The sequence below is a fragment of the Pollachius pollachius genome (genome assembly GCF_949987615.1).
Source record: "Pollachius pollachius genome assembly, chromosome: 11".
NCBI classification, from domain to species: Eukaryota; Metazoa; Chordata; class Actinopteri; order Gadiformes; family Gadidae; genus Pollachius; species Pollachius pollachius.
Window position 1 is genome coordinate 9,625,251 of NC_136944.1, and position 18,603 is coordinate 9,643,853.

General features: G+C 42.4%; 1 protein-coding gene across 1 annotated transcript; it reads left to right on the forward strand.

Moving 5' to 3' along the window:
• The first annotated feature begins 5,853 nt into the window (after positions 1–5,853).
• LOC307082847 (uncharacterized protein) lies at positions 5,854–16,253 on the forward strand. The gene is made up of 5 exons (XM_079746572.1): positions 5,854–6,170; positions 11,257–11,965; positions 12,136–12,296; positions 12,652–12,737; positions 13,847–16,253. The coding sequence occupies exons 2-5, from the start codon at positions 11,348–11,350 to the stop codon at positions 14,794–14,796; spliced, it is 1,815 nt and encodes a 604-aa protein (XP_079602698.1). The 5' UTR covers positions 5,854–6,170; positions 11,257–11,347; the 3' UTR covers positions 14,797–16,253.
• Positions 16,254–18,603: the final 2,350 nt, after the last annotated feature.

The following is an 18,603-nucleotide window of genomic DNA, read 5'->3' on the forward strand; positions in this document are numbered from 1 at the left end:
ACAAATATCTTTCAGGATAAAATAAATAAAAAACGGGGTCAAAAGCAAAATTCTATCGAAAAAAAAAACTTTTAGGAGCAGCATTCAGTGTGATATTCATCAGAACAACCAATGCCTGGATACATCTTTTCACATTTTCTTGCAATTTTACCAGACTTTACTTTTTTCAGTGAAGAGAAAAACTATTTAAAATCATTGATAAACCATGCAAAGGAAGGCCTAGAACATTTCCACTTACTACAATGGATGTGATATTCACCCATTAGAATTGTCATATTGATCAAATCAGAAAAAGGATGAATCTATAGTATCCATATAAAAGAGATATGTGATAACTCAAAGGTTGGGATATCGTCAATCTTTAGTGAGAGCCAATTGTGTAAACCAGACCAGAAGACTTTGGAGACAGGGCATAAAAATAACATGTATTCCAAGGTTTCAACAGCCGCCTCACAAAATACACATGGATCTACTTAAATTTATACCTTTTCCTCAGAAAGTCAGCGACCGGATAGATTTTATAGATTATTTTCAAATGAGTCTCTTTGACGGAGAAAAGGATAATTTGATCAATTTGAAATGTGGTTTACCTATGGGCATGTCATCCATACTTGGATTTTGTACACATAATTATTATCAAAAAATATTCCAGATTTCAAAACTTCACCAATAAATTTGTTATTACATTTTCGATCATATAAGTTCTATTGATTAATTACTAAATTTGGGAAGGATGGATAAGGTTTTGTTCTAGAATACAACAAAGTGTTTTGAATTAGCTGCATTAATTGTAATGGCATCGCTTTACAAATCTTATTTAGATTAGATTTGGCCAAAAAGGCTATATGTTCCATAAAAATACCATTATGATCTATTCTATCATTCTAAAACACAATTCCTTGGGAACCCCTTTTATATGGTTAGAGACTAGGTGCTTGCTACATATCCGGTTTACTTACGTGCACACACACACACACACACACACACACACACACACACACACACACACACACACACCCTTCAAATTTCATCAGAACAGCTCAGCTATTCTATTTAATCTAAAAATGTATTCAAACTTTATCACTAACTCTTCACTTAATTTGTTTCCAACCATTTTTTAAATTGTGTGCATGTTAACATTTTTTTTTCAATTTAGGGCTTTGAACTCTGTACAAATCTTTTTACTTGATTAAAGCTATTCCACATTTATTTTATTCTTAAACTATGTCTGTAGCTTTACTAAAACATATTTCCAACCTCACTTTGAACAGCACTCAGCACATTTTGTGAAGGAAATGCATTTTCTAGTTATACTACGTATCTATGTTGCTATGGACGCTATATCGCTGAAAACCAAACATGGCTGACATTCTTTTGATCATCAGTGGAAAATGCAATATTAAAATTATTGCAGCAGTAAAGTGTTCAGTGATTGTATGAGTCAACTGCTCATGAATTTTTTCATGCCTAATTTGGGGTTTTGAGGGAATATAATATGAGAAGGCTATATTCTGTTTAAGAACCTAAATGAAGTGTTTTATTACACAACATTGTTTTTCAAACATGTTAATGAGCCTCATTTTTGTTCAGAATCAGGCCAGGATATTCCCCCCCCCCCCCCCCCGCCAGTTATCGTTTATATCCATATGTGCTTGTTTATGACCTATGGCCTGTATTTAAGACATGACCATGTTAAAGTGTTATTTACACAAACCTAGATGAGAAGGTATCACCTTTTTTATCTATACATCTATTGATGGTTTTAGACACATCATCGTACTTGGCACGCTTCCTCTTGCCGTGTTATTTTTGGAAAGAGGTCACGAGTGAAGCAAAAGGAGGGGAATTGTATAGGCACGCGTGGAGATACGCTTAGTAGGGCATCTGATGGATGCGTTATCTGGAGCGTTCTGGCCCCCTTGGCAATGTGTTGTGACTTTAATACTGGGCAGGCGTGGACTCCGTTATGTGCTCTGATTGGCTAAGCATGGTGTGGAACTCCTGGATACCCGTATGTGTACTCTGTGCTGATCCCTGGCGGTTATGTGTTGGTATTGCACCTTATTTTTGTGGCCTTGAGCATTTGGGTTTCTCGAATACCTGGGCCGCTCGTATCTCTAGAATTGACACATGATGAATGGCTTCCTGTATGAGCCGGAGGCCTCCCTTGGCTCAGGAGAAAAGAAGATGCAAAAGATGAGAAAGAAGCCTCTCTAATTGCCAAGGACACGGACGCCTCCCTAGGCTCAGGATCCCTTCCTAGCATGAGAAAGAAGCCTCTCTAATTGGCAAGGAAATATGTGGCCTGTTAGTATGAATGTGTGAATTATGTCAACCATAGTGAAGCAGACAGGGGCGATTCGAAATTAGCCAAATACTCGAGACAGGAACAATATTCAAAATTTCGGTGTCAACCACTCTATTTCATCCTAAACAAACCAGAAAGGGGGCTCAATGTTCAAAATACCAGAATTGTCCTTTAATGAATTATGAGTGACTGCTGAGGCCCCGTTTACACAAGGCGATTGCGGGTAAAAACGGCAAAATCTTTAGTTTAGACGGTGACAGCGTTTTTGGGGCTTAAAAACGCAAAAATCTGAAACCACCCTCCAGAGTGGAAAATTGAATACGCTCCACCTTAGCGTTTCCGTCTACACTGCCAAGACGCAAAACTGCTCCGATCTGCTCACGTCGCGTACGCGTTTACGCCACATACACGCGCCAGTACAGGGAAATAAATAAACATGTTGGATTATTTCCATGCGTCAGACCGTCATGCTGCTCTGGCAGCTCTAATAAACTTACAGGAGTCTTTCCACGAAATGTACAGGATATGTACAGATAGTACTACTGAACAGAGAAGGATCTGTAATTATGTTTTGGTATTTCGCGGTGCATATAAGAGAAGAAGGAAGATTCTACGCATGCGCTCAGACATGGTGGTGTTGTGTGATAGTGTATCACAGCCATGGACCTATTAAAGAAAGTACAGCAGACTAAAACATGGCCGCCCATTAATTCCTATGAAAACTTCTCAATGGCGCAGGGGAACATCAAGGAGAGATTTGCTTCCGCATCATTGGCGCCTAGCCACGCCCTATTTCATGATGTACCGGATGCAGAAATATTCATTGTTTTCTAGCATTGTTAGCGTTGTAGCATCGGTAAGCGAGAGGTCTGAGCGATCGCAGTCGCATTGTTTACCGACCATGGAAGTATAAGTTTACTTCATAAATATGAAAGATTGCTCCATATAACACCAACAACATAGTAAATGTATGTAGGCCTAGAAAAAAATACAGTTCAATGTTATTGCTTAAGAAACAGATTCCTTCCAACTATTTATGAAAAATGCAATCAATAATTTATATACAAATAAATGGTTACATATCGATCAGCAACGAGGTTGGAGTAGCCTACCCACAAAAATAATTGTAATACACCATTTTTAACTGTCACATAGCTAAACAAGCAAATGAGAAGTTAAATACTAATGCAACTGAAATGTTTATTAGGCTATTAATAATATTATGAAAATGATACCGTAATGCACCCGTTCTTTGTCTTTGGATCTTTTGAAGAAATGGATCAATAAATGGTGAATCGCAATGATCGCAAGCAGAGGAACGTGAGTCATTGAGCAGCAGCTGAACCAGCTGCTGCTCAATGCGTCTAAAAAACGTCTAAAAATCCATTTATCACTAAAACACTTTAGTGATAAAAAGTCACCACAGTGACAAAAAAGCCATCGACGTCATTCATGTTAAGTAAAAGGAAAAACCTCGGACACGCGAAGTTAACGGAGCCGTGCACTAGGCCCTCTCGAATGCCGGACCGAAACAACATTTGTTTCACTAAGACTCCTTTCAGCTGCCCACCCCTCCTTCTCCGGCAAAAAATAATAACATAATACGGCTACCGCCGTAGGCTAATGCTCTTGTTAATGCAAGAGTAATGGTAATACTATGTTAAGCTAGCGGGAGCCCACGCTGTTAATTAAATTATACAAACAGATGGCACGGGAGTATTGTGACTGGCTATCTTTCTTGCTGCGTACCATGGACCTTTTATAAAGTTAAGCATAGCCTTAACGACTTGTTTAATTATTTGCCTGAAGTACGCATTTTTACATCCGGTTTATTGATATCAAAATAAGAGTCCTGCATACAGCAGTAGCATACTTGGAGTAATAACCGGATATAAGAAACATTTAGATGATTTAATGTTTAACCTTTAGTATTAACCGGTTAAAGATCTTCTTAACGGTCAACAGGTTAACAATGGACATCCCTACCTACTATGTTGATTGCTTATGCTATCTTGTAACAGTTTCCTTATGAAGTCGTAGATGATCGTGTGTGTGTTAAAATAGTCTTGTGTCTCCCAAGGGTCAGCACTGAGATCTATACAGACAAATTAAAGCCAGTATCTATGTCTTCAAAACGATTAAGTGTGCACTGTAAACAATGCAACGTGTTTTTAAGAGAACTCCAGTACCCGTATGTCTGTGAGAGTTACAGGCCCAGCTGCCTATGACCTAAGTAAGAGCCAAAATAAGAGGGCCTCCTGTCCCAGGATGTATTTCACGGAGCAGATACCCGTCAGAGACTGGGAAGGAGCTAGAGAGGGAATGCCATATCCTGTGTGCCTATAACGTCTTTATAACACGCTTACTGTGTTCACTGAGCTAAAAGATGTGATCGTAATATGATTTTGTGAAATGATCCTGCTCTATGGCATGCCCCTTTATAATGTGGTACTTTCTCAATATTAGGCCATATGCAAAATAAACAATTAACAAAGACATTGAATATCCAAAAGTTATTAGACTCTGTCATCAATTTAATTCAACTTTCATACAAGTATAGCCGTCACTCATAGGTTAATATGGGAACCTGTTAATATTTGAATGCCCTTTTTGAGTCAGTATATGTGAGATTAAGACATTAAGTGTGTGTGCGTGCGTGCGTGTTCGTATGTTTGTGTGCGTGCGTGCTCACGTAAATTGTCCCTCTGCAAGTTTTTAGCAAAAGGTAATGTGATAATTATCCTACAATCGAATTGGTTTACTTTATATAACAGGGATACAACCTAAATACATGGAATGAAACGTGATACATTAAGGTCACCTTATCACCTTTTAATTCCCTTGTGATTGTTAATTAAACCTGAAAATGTAAATGTAAGGTTAGATGCTGCAGTGTAAGCCTAGGCTATACAGTTAAATATTTCTAGAGAAATGCATTATCTTGCCGTGCCATGCAGACAAAATACAATACAGCAAAAATGATCTGACTATTGTTTGAGAGAAGGGACCCAAACGAATGGGCCCACAAGTTCTGGGTCATTTTCCAGAGAGCCTATAGTCAATAGCAAAGCCAAGTCTATTTCACACAGACGTAACTTTAAACATTTTGAAATATCTCCTTTAAGCATACAGTATGTCAATGGGTTCTTATTTGTAGCAACTACCCGGTTTTGCTAAGGGCTCAAGTTGCCAAGCATTCCTGTTGATCAATGCATTATATTTTAGGCCTATAGCAGCACTCTCAGGTATTCTTCATTTACGACCATTTGCGTGCGGATAATGGACCAACTGTAGTTTAAATCGGTTTCTCGAGGAGGACTGAGTGCCCGCCCCTCAATGTGGACTGAGTGCCCGCCCCTCAATGTGGGCTCCGTCTGCGGGCTGCAGTACTTGTTGTTCCTGGCGGCTTGCCCGTCCACAGCCCGCTAAAACAGCTGCAATACCAGGCTTGGCCGCTGAGCACTGGTGGATTGCGGAAGTAAGCACTGCTCCCGGGGGCCTGATCACAGCACCACCTAGCCGCCTGATATGCATACCCAATCGAATTCCACACACTTTTGCGTCACCGTATGCACGCAGATTTCCTCCCGAAAACGCTCGTCTAAACGCGGAATAAAAAGTGAAGACGCGACGCCACTTTTGCTTCTTCTGTTCAGACCGTCATCATGTAAACATAGCCCGAGTGACCATTAGTTTAACTCACTCGTTTCCAGCGTTTACAAGAAGTCACATGTCTTCCAAAAGGGTGGGGCGCTGGTGGTAGCTGCGCCTTGGGAAGAGATTGTAACTTTCACTTTAACAGCACACAGTACTCGGACCTCTCGCTACTGTGGGCGCCAACTTTGTCAGAAACTTCAAACAGGTAATTATTTGATATTGCCATTTAAATTGAAGCGTGAAATTTGGAGCCGAAGTGTAGTGAAACATACATATAAAACGTTGATGTAGAATACATTTAGTTTTATTTAATTTAAATAAGGCCTTTATAGAAAAAGCCTCGGGCACTTGAATTGTTAAATGCGTAGAAATGGCCTTGGTCGGATTTTGGCCCTTTGCACGTGGCCCACTAAAATAAATAAAACGGACAGAGATTATTCTATACCACCACATTAGCATCCCATCCCCTGAAACTATAGCTGTGTTCGAAATCGTTCCCTATCACGGATATAGTGCACTAGATAGGGTGCCCTACATGTTACTCCCGTATATCACAATGCAATGTGGTCGTGTTTTTCCGGAGAAGAAGCTGAATAACCGCGAAAACTAATACATTTAATGATGGAGTCTCCGGCTTTCGTTTCGCTTTCCTCGTGAGTGCCCGGTTTGTTTCATGGACATATTATAGAATGGACACCCGATTCCAAAACGGCGCCCATTCATTCCTATGTAAACTGCTCAATGGCGCAGGGCAACATCAAGGAGAGATATGCTTCCGCATCATGGGAGCCTAGCCACGCCCTAGTTTTCTAGCATTGTTAGCATTGTAGCATCATAAGCGAGAGGTCTGAGCGATCGCAGTCGCATTGTTTACCGACCATGGAAGTATAAGTTAACTTCATAAATATGAAAGATTGCTCCATACAACATATAATACCAACAACATAGTAAATGTATGTTGGCCTAGAAAACATTACAGTTCAATGTTATTGCTTAAACAGATTCCATCCAACTATTTACGAGAAATGCTATCAATAATTTCTATACAAATAAATGGCTACATATCGATCAGCAACGAGGTTGGAGTAGCCTACCCACATAAATATTTGTAATAGGCCTACACCAACATTGTTAACTGTCAAACATAGCTAAACAAGCAAATGAAAAATTAAATACTAACACAACTGAAATGTTTATTAGGCTATTAACAATATTTTAAAAATGATACCGTAATGCACCCGTTCTTTGTCTTTGGATCTTTTGAATAAATGGATCAATAAATGGTGAATCGCAAAGATGATCGCAAGCAGAGGAATGTGAGAGTCATTGAGCAGCAGCTGAACCAGTCTAAAAATCCCTTTATCACTAAAACACGTTTAATGATAAAAAGTAGGGGTGTGACGAGATCTCGCGAGATTAAACTCGACGATATTACCCGTCGTGTTAAAAATCGGTCTCGCGAGATTTGTGAGCTATCCAAACTTCTATTTGTGGCCTGTGGGGGCAGTAATGCGCCTTTGCTACGTCTAGCCTGCCAGAACCTAAAGAAGGAGAAGGAAAAGAAGAAGAAGAGGAGGAGAAGGAGGGGAAGCAGGGGAAGCAGCGAAAGCAGCCATAGACAGCCAGAATGACATCGGAAAATACCCGTATTACCGTCGAAGATGCCCCCGCCACTTTTAAATCATTTGTTTGGCAGCATTTTGGGTACCCGGCGGAAATGATGAATGGCAGTAGAGTGACTGATAAGACACGGACAATATGCAAGCATTGTATGAAAATAATGCTGTACACCGCGGCTAATACTAGCACGATGCAGAGACATATACAGCACCACCACAGCTCGGTACTCAAATCCACAACTGCACCTGTGAAGAAAACACTAAAAAGCCAGACAACTTTCACAGTCAAAGCGCCAGAGCAACAACAATAACAAGAGACATAGGTGTTTTCATCGCAGCAGATATGAGGCCATTTTCTGTGGTAGAAAATCAAGGATTTCGGCGACTCCTCCACACACTGGAACCGAAGTACACCATCCCATCACGCACGCATTTTACCCGCACAGTGATCCCGAACCTCTGTGGAGAGTCCAAGAGCAAGGTTGTACAGATACTGAAAGACGCAGAAAGCATCGCCATAACAACAGACAGTTGGACATCGAGAGGTACGCAAAGCTACATCACAATTACAGCCCACACAATCAACAATGACTGGAAAATGGAAAGTGTTGTACTACAGACTAGGCCACTTTTCGAGTCCCACACAGGGGCAAACATAGCTGAGGTTTTACAGACAGCTGTTACTGACTGGGAGCTTAAAAAACCCAACCACGGCATCGCTATTGTTAATGAAATGCACGTAATATGGACGTGGCTGTGCGTGAGGCGGGATTGAAGCCGCACATTAAGTGTTTTGCGCACACTATAAATCTTGCAACCCAAGCTGGCCTCGGTGTTCCCCGCGTCGCTCGTTTGCTCGGGCGGGTGAGACGTGTGGCTGCTTTTTTTCGTCGGAGTTCAACGGCTACCGCGGTGTTAATGTCCAAGCAGAAACAGCTACAATTGTCATCACACAAGTTAATCATGGACGTTACGACGCGATGGAACAGCACGTTGGATATGCTGGCTCGTTACCTCGAGCAGCAAGCTGCCATATCAGCAGCTCTCACCAGTCCAGAGATAAGACAAAACGCCCGAAGCATTGATACACTTGACAGCTGCGATGTCAGAAATGCTGAAGACCTTGTGAAGCTGCTGCATCCTTTGCAATGAGGTTGACAGCCACCACAGTGTTGTGTGAGGAGAAGAGTCCCACAGTGTCTCTCATTGTGCCACTGAAGAGCATGATTGAACAGAACATGACACCAAATGATGGAGATTCCACCACCGTGGCCAACACAAAGACTGCAATCTTCACAATTATTGCAAACAGATACAGTGGGGATGCCTTCAACTATGTGCTGGAGTGCACGGTACTGGACCCAAGGTTCCGGACTCTACCTCAGCTAGACCATGACCAGTGTGAGGCCGTCTTCCTGAGGGTACAGAACAAGGCAGAACAGTTGCTGCAAAAACAGGTATATCAATTTAAATTGTATTGTGTATGTTTGTCAGCTAAACATTTTTAAGAGATTGATGAAGTGTGTGTGTGTGTGTGTGTGTGTGTGTGTGTGTTAGAAACATGAGAGCATGTGTGTGTATGTGTGTGTGTGGGCTCTTAGCTGCTTATCAAATTTAACACCAGTGTTTCTTCTGTTTAAAGACCACAGCTGAGGAGGAGGAGGAAGGGGCAGCAGGTGGAGCTCACTGTCCCACACACGGTAAAGAGGAGGCTGTGAGAGATGATGAGCCCGAAGTGACAGAACCTGCTCCCAAAAAGACAGCACTTGAGGACCTGTTGGGGAACTCTTTCTCTTCTGAGCCAGAGGAGTCCAACAGTTCAAAACAGGCTGAGAGGGAAGTTGAAAACTACAGAAAAGAGGCCTCTATCCCTCTAAGTGGCTGCCCTCTGAAGTGGTGGCAAGAGCACTCCTCCCAATATCCTTTGCTGTCTCATCTTGCCAAAGCGTGCCTTTCTGTCCCTGCTACCTCCGTTCCGAGTGAGCGCATCTTTCCAACAGCAGGAGACATAGTCAATGCACAAAGATCCCAACTGCTGCCAGCGAATGTGGACATGCTTATATTCTTAAAAAAGAACATGGCTGTGTAGTTGCACCAAGTTGTCAGTGACATACTTGGTCAGACTCTGTTTGCACTATTTGCACTCTGTACTGACGGAGTAGAGCTTTGATTTTGGTTATTGTTTGCACTTGAAAAAAAGAGAATTATTTAATTTAAAAGTTAATTTACTTTCACTTTTATAAATTGTAGTTTTACTTTCAATTTCATGCATGTAAAGAGTTATAATAAAACATTTCAAAATGCATGTGCAACTCGGTTAAATAAAAGTCTGTTGGTACAGTCATATATTTTGTCATTGTAGTTTTCTTAAAATCTCGTCTCGTTCTCGTGAACCCAATATCATGTCTCGTCTCGTCTCGTGAGCTGAGTGTATCGTCACACCCCTAATAAAAAGTCACCACAGTGACTAAAAACCATCAACGTCATTCATGTTAAGTAAAAGGAAAAACCTTGGACACGCGAAGTTAACGGAGCCATGCACTAGGCCCTCTCGAATGCCGGACCGAAACAACATTTGTTTCACTACGACTCCTTTCAGCTGCCCACCCCTCCTTCTCCAGCAAAAAATAACATAAAACGGCTAATAAAATGCTTGAGGTGGTGTTTTGAAAAGAGAAAACGTAAATTTTTTTAGTACATGGCTGCCTCTTCTTACCGTGATTCAAAAGAGTTGCGATTTAAAGGTCCCATGGCATGCTACTTTATGGATGCTTTAATATAGATATTAGTGGACCTCTAACACAGTATTTGGAGACGTTCCCGAAATTCAGCCGTGGTGCAGAATTACAGCCAGTCGCACATTGAGCTTTCCCCAAACGTGCCATTCCCGATTCTGTAGCTTTAATGCAAATGAGGAGGAGAGAGGCGGGTCAAGGAGGAGGGTGGGGGTGTTGCCCTGAGCAGCTTGCGGCCACGGTACCATGCGCTCTGTTTACAGTGGATGTAACGCAATGGCGAGCGCACACAGCCTTTGCCCGTGTTCTGTAAATATTCTAGAACACTCCGGGTGCTCCGGCGGGAGTCCTGGAGCTCTATATCTAAATAATATCATATTATACATAGATATCTATATAATATCTTCTTTCTTCTTGGCCAGGTCATTCTCGTAAAAGAGATTTTAATCTCAATGAATTTCTACTTGGTTAAATAAAGGATTGATGATGATGATGATGATATAATATATATTATCATATATCATATATCGTCTGGAGCTGTGTGCCCCTCCAGACGATATTATGAATCTCAAAAGACTGCGTCGGGTTCTCTCTTCGACCGACGTCTCTGGTTCTTCCACGTCCACATCAATTTGAAGTGGACTGAACCACTACATGGAGAAAGGGATTGTTGCCCGCGATTGTTGGTTGCGATTTTCTCCCGCCGGAGCTTCAAAGCCGAGGGACCACCGCCTCCGGCAGCGGGCAGCGGTTATTTCATGTTACACTGCTGCTAAAATAATTAGTCGATTGGAAATATGATTGTTATATATCTGGCGTTTGTGTGTGGGGACCTCCGTTTATATAGGTAGAGGCTAGGACATTCTGTGTTATGTGTTCTGAGTTGAGTTTACTTACCTATCATAACCCCACCCTCCCCCTCTTGCTTTCTGTGCAGACGATTATCGCACAGCGTCAGACTTTCACCTCGTCAACTCTCGGGGGCGCTGTATGTGTAGCAGTATAAAGAAGAGGAAGAAACTACCACCATGGTCGACACCGCTGTCCAACTCCTCCATGAGATCCAGTCATTGCTGGAGAAGAAGGAGAAATGTGCAAAGAATCTATGGAAGCTGGTGAAAGAACTGGAGGACCTCAGAAAGAAATGTCACGTCGGGGAATGCGTTGGGAACACCGTATCTGTCTTATGCGCCGCATATCTTCTAGGGGGCGTGATGGCCACCTTCTGCACAGCAGGGGCTGCAGCCCCGATTCTGGGCTGGCTGGGGGCGGCGTACATGGGTACAGGCGCAGCAATCACTGTGTCCTCCAAGCTTATCGAACATTTTGTGTCCGGCAGCACTATGGAAGATGCAAAGAAGGCGGCAAAGGAGAGCGAAGTAATTGAAGAGGAAATAATGGAACTGATAGAAAAGCTAAAGAAGGAGAGAGTGAACCCTATACAAGATGCACTCGAATACATTGCAATGCGTATGTCTGTAGCCATGGGTCAGGTCATGGGTCACACTGTTTTCAAATTATTGGATGAATTCCTAATTTTAATTTTGAGCATTAAAAAACAAGGAAAAATATCAACAAAGCTGGTGGAGCCGATTGCACTGGGACTTGGAGTCGCCGGAAGAACATTTGCAGCTAACGCTATGGCAGTGAGTCATTTTCAATATTTCTGTATGAATGTGTTGCATATGGCTACATTTAACTCTATAGCAAGCTTTTAAAGAAATGTCTAAATTTGCAAATTCTAAAACTGACTAATATAATACAATTTGACATAATTTATGCATTTCTTTCATACATTTTTGCCATTCATTGACAGGTGGCAGGAGGGATTGGAATGGTATTGGAACTTTCGGAGTTGATTGACAACGTGAAGAAGCTTGTCATGGGAAAGCATGTGACTGAAGCCAGCCAATCACTGAGGAACACAGCTGAAAACATTGATCAGTTCTGCAAGAAACTGAGGGACAATCTTAAAAGGTTTCAGTAAGATTACATACGGGTGTATCATATTAATTGATGATTGATTGCAATTCTTATGCAATAGATTGGTCATTTAGTATTTATTGTTGTTTTAGTTGAAGTTGTACATACCAATTGAGCACAAAATCCACATTTTGGTTCAACCTAAAGTGGGGTAGTGAAGTATTATGAACGTAACAAACTGGGTGTCGGCGGCGACCATCCTGCCATGTGATAAAATCAGCGGCGCAAATGACCCGTTTTCCATCATTCAGTAGTGGTTGTCCTGACAGAGAGGGTATGACGGAGATACCACACATTTGGTTGATTAAATTACCCTGTAAATTCACGTCTTCCTATTGTTCATTCTAAGGGAGGCAATTGAACAGACGAAGCAGCAGACGAACAACCATCAAGGAAACCAGAGTAATCAGAACCAGTCGCCAAACAACCATCAAGGTAACCAGAGTAATCAGAACCAGTCGACAAACAACCATCAAGGTAACCAGAGTATTCAGAACCAGTCGACAAACAACCATCAAGGAAACCAGAGTAATCAGAACCAGCCAGTCACGTGCGGTGAGGTTTGTGGCCAGTGAGGCAGATTTTTTTGGAGTCCGATTTACAGATATATGAACCCAATAGAGTAGCTTAAATTCAAGATTCAGTTGGCAGCTTGCATATTGACTACTGGTTGTGTTTCATATCACATACTTTACACACACACATACACACACACACACACATAGCTAGGGTAAATATTTGTCCAAGGAAGAACATTCATTTTATAGCGGCTCAGAGAAAAAGCACTAACCCTAACCCAAATTTCCCATCGCAATTTCACAATACCTAATTAATAACACACTCCATCAATACAAATAGAAGGATATACTGCAGCATTTGCATCGGTGTATGAACCTTTACTTGTAAATGAAGTCCATTCTCCAATCCTTCTGGACAAAAATCTCTGTGACTGACTTTGTTAGGAAGTCCTCCATATCTTCCTTTAGCTTTACGAGTCTCCCCGTCTCAATGGAGATTATTGCCAAGGAGAGCAACAGCGGAGCAAAGCACACTTGTAAAGTCAAAGCACACTTGTAAAGTCAAAGCACACTTGTAAAGTCAAAGCACACTTGCCCCTTCAGTGCGGCAGAAGTACTGGCTGCCTCACCTCTTGCTTTTACAGTTTATGTCAGATAACCAAGACTAAATATGTTATAACCATACACAAAATACATTTACTATTTCATGGAAAGTGAGGACATATAATAAAAGTTTCATTGGATTGGACAAACATTGCATTGGGGACAAACCGTAAGAAAGCAAAAGGCGCATGCGCTCAACCCAGTTTGTGAGGGATTTGCGCAATCTGAAGTGGGGCAGCCAGTACCTCTGCCGCGCATGCTCTAATTGAACAGGATTCACGCAAATTCAGCGGTTTTGGTAATAATGAAATTGAAATGATTGAAATCGTACATAAATTACAATTATAGTACAGATAAGTATACAAAAAAATATTATATATAATATTAAATAAATACATTTGTTTTTGCTTTTCACAATGACAGGTGAGGCTCCGCCTCCCAAGCGTCCCCTGGCCGCACGTCCCTGCCAGAAGCGTTGTGGAAAAAGGTTTAAGTACACCAGCGACAGGGAGAGCGAAAGCGTCTCCACCGCCAGTGACTTGGACAGCAAGAGTGAGAGCGAGGACGACAGCACCTCTTACGACACGAGCGAGACAGAGGAGAACGACGGGGAAGGCTATTTGAAGATTGGACTTTTCAATTGCAGGTCCATGGTCAATAAGCCTGATATAATATCGGGACTCATTGAAGATGAAAAATGTGACGTCTTTTTGACCACGGAGACCTGGTTAACTCCTGAAAATTACAAGTTGGTGCTCTCGATCGCTTGTCTCCGTTCGTATGTGTTCTACCATCAGGCCAGACAGGATGACAGCAAAGTGCGCGGCGGCGGCGTGGCCATCCAACACAGGACTGTGTACAAAAGCCAACAGATATTGTTTTCTTCGGTTACGGCGTTTGAGTATGTGGCCATGCACCTGGAAAACGAGCAGTGGGGGGTTCCCGTCATCCTGGTCAACCTGTACTTCCCTCACCCAAATAAACAATTTGACCTGTTTAAATCCGACTTCAACAAACTGCTGGACAAATTGCGTGGGTATAACCACGTCATCATCACAGGTGATTTCAATCTTCACATGGATGACCCCGAGAATAACAAAGCCTTAGCGTTTGATAAACTGTTAATGGAAAGGGATCTGAAGCTACACATCGACAAGCCAACACACAATAAGGGACACACACTGGACCTAGTCCTCACCTGGAATGTGGATATTCGCAATGTAGAATACAAGAGTACAAAATTCTCGGATCATTTCATTATTTTTTTCGAAGCCAAGGTGTCACTAGACAGAAAGTCTAAAATCAATGTGTTGATTTTTTTAGCTCTGATAAGATCTAAGAAATTAGACATGAATATAAAAAATAATAGATGATGGCCCTATTGCAGGCAGAACAATTTCGAGCATATATATTCCCAATGCTTTGAATGTATCCAATTCTGACATTAAAGGGGACATATTATACCACCAGGTGTGAGCGTGATTAGCCTTACAAGCCGTTTCGAAAATCTGCCCCATATGACATAACTAGTGGGCGTGTCCACCTCAGAGAACTACGGCTGCAAGTACAGCGCTGAAGTACAAGCTGTCCATTTTGGTGCATCACACCAACAGGCCACTTTGCACACTGGGGTTTACTATGTGGGGGGGGCATCTGCCCCTACCTCCTTTTGCACTGTATCGGCATCCAGACTGAAGGGACCACCTGCCATATAGCAACACCTGGAGCCCATCCTGAGGGAAATCCGAGAGAGATTTCCGGATGTGACAACCATCCATTTTTTTAGCGACTGCCCCTGCACACAGTACAAGCAGCGTGGTAATTTTTACCTCTTTTGTACTGAAATGTTCAAAAAGGGATTTACAAGAGGAACCTGGAAGTACTTCGAAGCCAGCCATGGCAAAGGTGCCCCAGATGGTGTGGGTGGCACATTGAAGAGGAGGGCCGACAGGCTTGTCAGCCAAGGAGTTGATATTCCCACGGCATTGTCCATGTACCAAGCTCTGAGTGAGGGACAAGCTGTGGAGGATGCAGTGAAAAAAATGACAGCTGACCTTTCAGCTGTACCGTCAACAATGAGGCTCCACCAGGTGGTCACTCTTTCACCTGGGAAAGTCAGCTGCATGTGTTCGGCAACAGGGAATCTGGAGTGTGATTGCCAAAAAACAAAGTGCTTCAGTTTTAATCCCACAGATGACCACACAGAAGACCCCATATACAGCACACCAGAAGAGGGGGAGTGGCACAGTCCAGAGGTTGTGGGGAAATGGTGTGCCCTGGTGTACGACCACACCATCTACCCAGGGATTCCCAAGATGTGAATGAGACCCACTGCCAGGTGAAATGTATGCATAGAGTGGGGGAAAACCGTTTTTTCTGGCCGTTGAGGGAAGATATCCATTGGTATCCCTGACCCTCATTCCTCCCCGAGAGAACGTTACCTCACGCCACATGGCCATCGCAAGAGAGGTATGGGATACTCTGGCCAGCCACGAAAATTAAATCTGAACATTAAAACATCAGCTTTTTAAAATATTGACTATTTTTGATAAGGCTCATTAATTTTAATGCCAGGTTGTCGGCATACATTAATATGACTATTTTTTATGTTTGTCCATTGAATATTTGATCAGATCCAGTTTGTGGTCTTGTTGGCATGTTTATTTTTTTTATCATTCCTACTAATCTTGTTGATCCTTTATCGAAACGATATATAAAATATTATCAAACAACATTCCTGTGGTCCTGAGTATTTATTTGTCACATTTATGTCATGATCTACAATCAAAATGAATGTATCTATTCAACTGTTACTTTGCGCAACCCTGTTACCCTAATTTCAACCCTGTTACCATATCATATTTATTAAAATAATCTTAAATTATTTTCTAAGCTCACAAGGGTTTAACCTATTGTCCTTTTGATAGTGTGAATGATTATATGCATAATGTATTTGAGCAAATATTTGAAAATAAATACTGAAATTAGTAAAAAAAAACATGTGACTATTGAAAAGTTGGGCAAGATAGATTTCAAAAGTTGCTTAAATTAATATAAGTCAACTCTTATCTGAAATTAAATGAGTATTCAATGTGAATGTGACTTTCTTTACTTAATGGTAAAGGATTTATTAAACAATATTTTAAAATATACTTTTTTCAGGTTCCTGAGTATTCGTAACAGGGTTGCGCCAAGCATAGCACACAACAAATAAAACATCTCATAAAAAGTGTACCTTTGATGCCTGAGCTGGACAAATGAAATTATTTGATGGTTTATTACCTGTTTTTCTTAAATACATAACAGAAAATTATAAAATAAAGAGTCAATTTTTCAAAAGTGTTGATGCCTTAATTGTCCTCCAATTCTGGAATGACCCTTATATTTACCATTCAATATCGCAATCGCTGCTGTCAGTCCCATAGAAGTACATGACAGCACGGCGTGTTTTGGAACTGTCAAGGCTTACGTGAACCACGCGACCACCCCGCTAGCGAGTTCAACGAGTGTCGCAACTCTTCTCTCTCTATAGGCATTTTAACACTGCCAAGCCGGTTTGGTCGCGGCTTTGCACGCCCAGCAATTTCACTGTCTTGCCTGTGTGAAACCGAGGGGGTAAAATCCCCCGTTTGTTACAGTGCCGGCTTTCTTGGTTCACTGGAGAAGGCGGGTCTACGCACGGGGTCTAGACCTCTTTAGAATAATTTGCATACTCCCAAATGTTTTTTTTGAATGAAGAAACCCACATGCAAGAATGAGTTCACGTCTGAGTGTAGGCTACAAACGCGATTAACTATTAACAAGTGCAAAAACTCCAACATATTCTTTATTTTGCTGACCATTTGTTTTTTATCCCGACAAAAGCCTCGAAAGGAACATTCCTCTGCATGTGATCGCACCATCTTTCAATCTTTCAATCTTTTTGGGATTTTCCCATCTCTCCAGTTAGAACTACTCATGTATATGTCGCTGAGATGTCTCTGTTGTAGAGAAAGCGCAGCAAAACCTCTACCCAAGCCCCCCCCCCAATGAAACCGCCAATTTGTGTAGGGTCCGGGAGGATAAATTGTGGTGCTAGCGTAAGCAGGCAATTGACCTCGGGCAGTCTAAACGCGTGGAACATGCCGGGAAAAAGGCGTGCATAAGACGGACATATTTGGCAGTGTAAAAACGTCCTATGGCTCCGCTCTGCCCTGGCTGATGGGAATGACAACATGGGGCCCCCTAAAGGCAGGTTCCCAACTTGTTGTCGTTGAAATTATCCTGCGAGGGAGATGCAGTCGCTGCAGTTACTGTGCGTCACTACTGTGGAGTAAAGTTTGTCGGCCCTTTGGGGCCTCCTGGTGGCCCGGGGCCCCAAGCAGTTGGCTGCCTTGCCTGTTCACAAGCTGCACGTCTCAGCCCACCCGGTTGAGTACGCTTGCTGAGGGTCGATGGTCTCGTGAGCCTCCTCCACTGGATCAGCAGGTCGAGCAGGTCTGCTCTGCAGCTCTACGATGTTATAAGGGGTCGGCCAACCTCTCCGTATGGCCACCGGGTCGGTGGCCACCCCCTCGACACTGATGACATGGCCCAAGAATGCCGTCTCTTGTCCAGGCAGGTAGCACTTTCCAGTGATATAGTGAAACCAGTCAAATCCTTTGTTTTTGCCAGTCTCTGCCACAATCTCATGAGCTTCCCAAATGACTGGATGAGGGTCGGTAAAGAGACAGAACGCGGCCGGTATATACATTATGGATCGACAGCCCACTGGCCCAGCCATGCTGCAGCCCACCGGGATTTGTCCCGGCATGCCAATGGCCAGTGCACAACAGAGCGGATGAGGGATTGTTTGTGTTTAGTCGTGTCGTGTCATTGCGCCATGTGGCAAAATGGCTATATTTTTATAGACAATTTCAGCAGCCCAAACTCAAAACATCGAGGCCCTGCTGACAAAGTATCCCAAAGTCGGCGTGGGTCATATTCATGGCAATATCACCCTTCTTTCTAGAACTCAAAGCCTGAAACAGGGGTTGCACTTGCCCTTTATCTGGAGTTCAACTTCAGTCTGGTGGGGCTGGCCCCACCACCTAACGCAATACTTAAGCTAACCAAGATACTAAAGCTAGATAAGATGAAAAAAATATATAAATATTTTAATATATTGCATTTTTACAATCTCGAAACCTTTCACAGCCAAA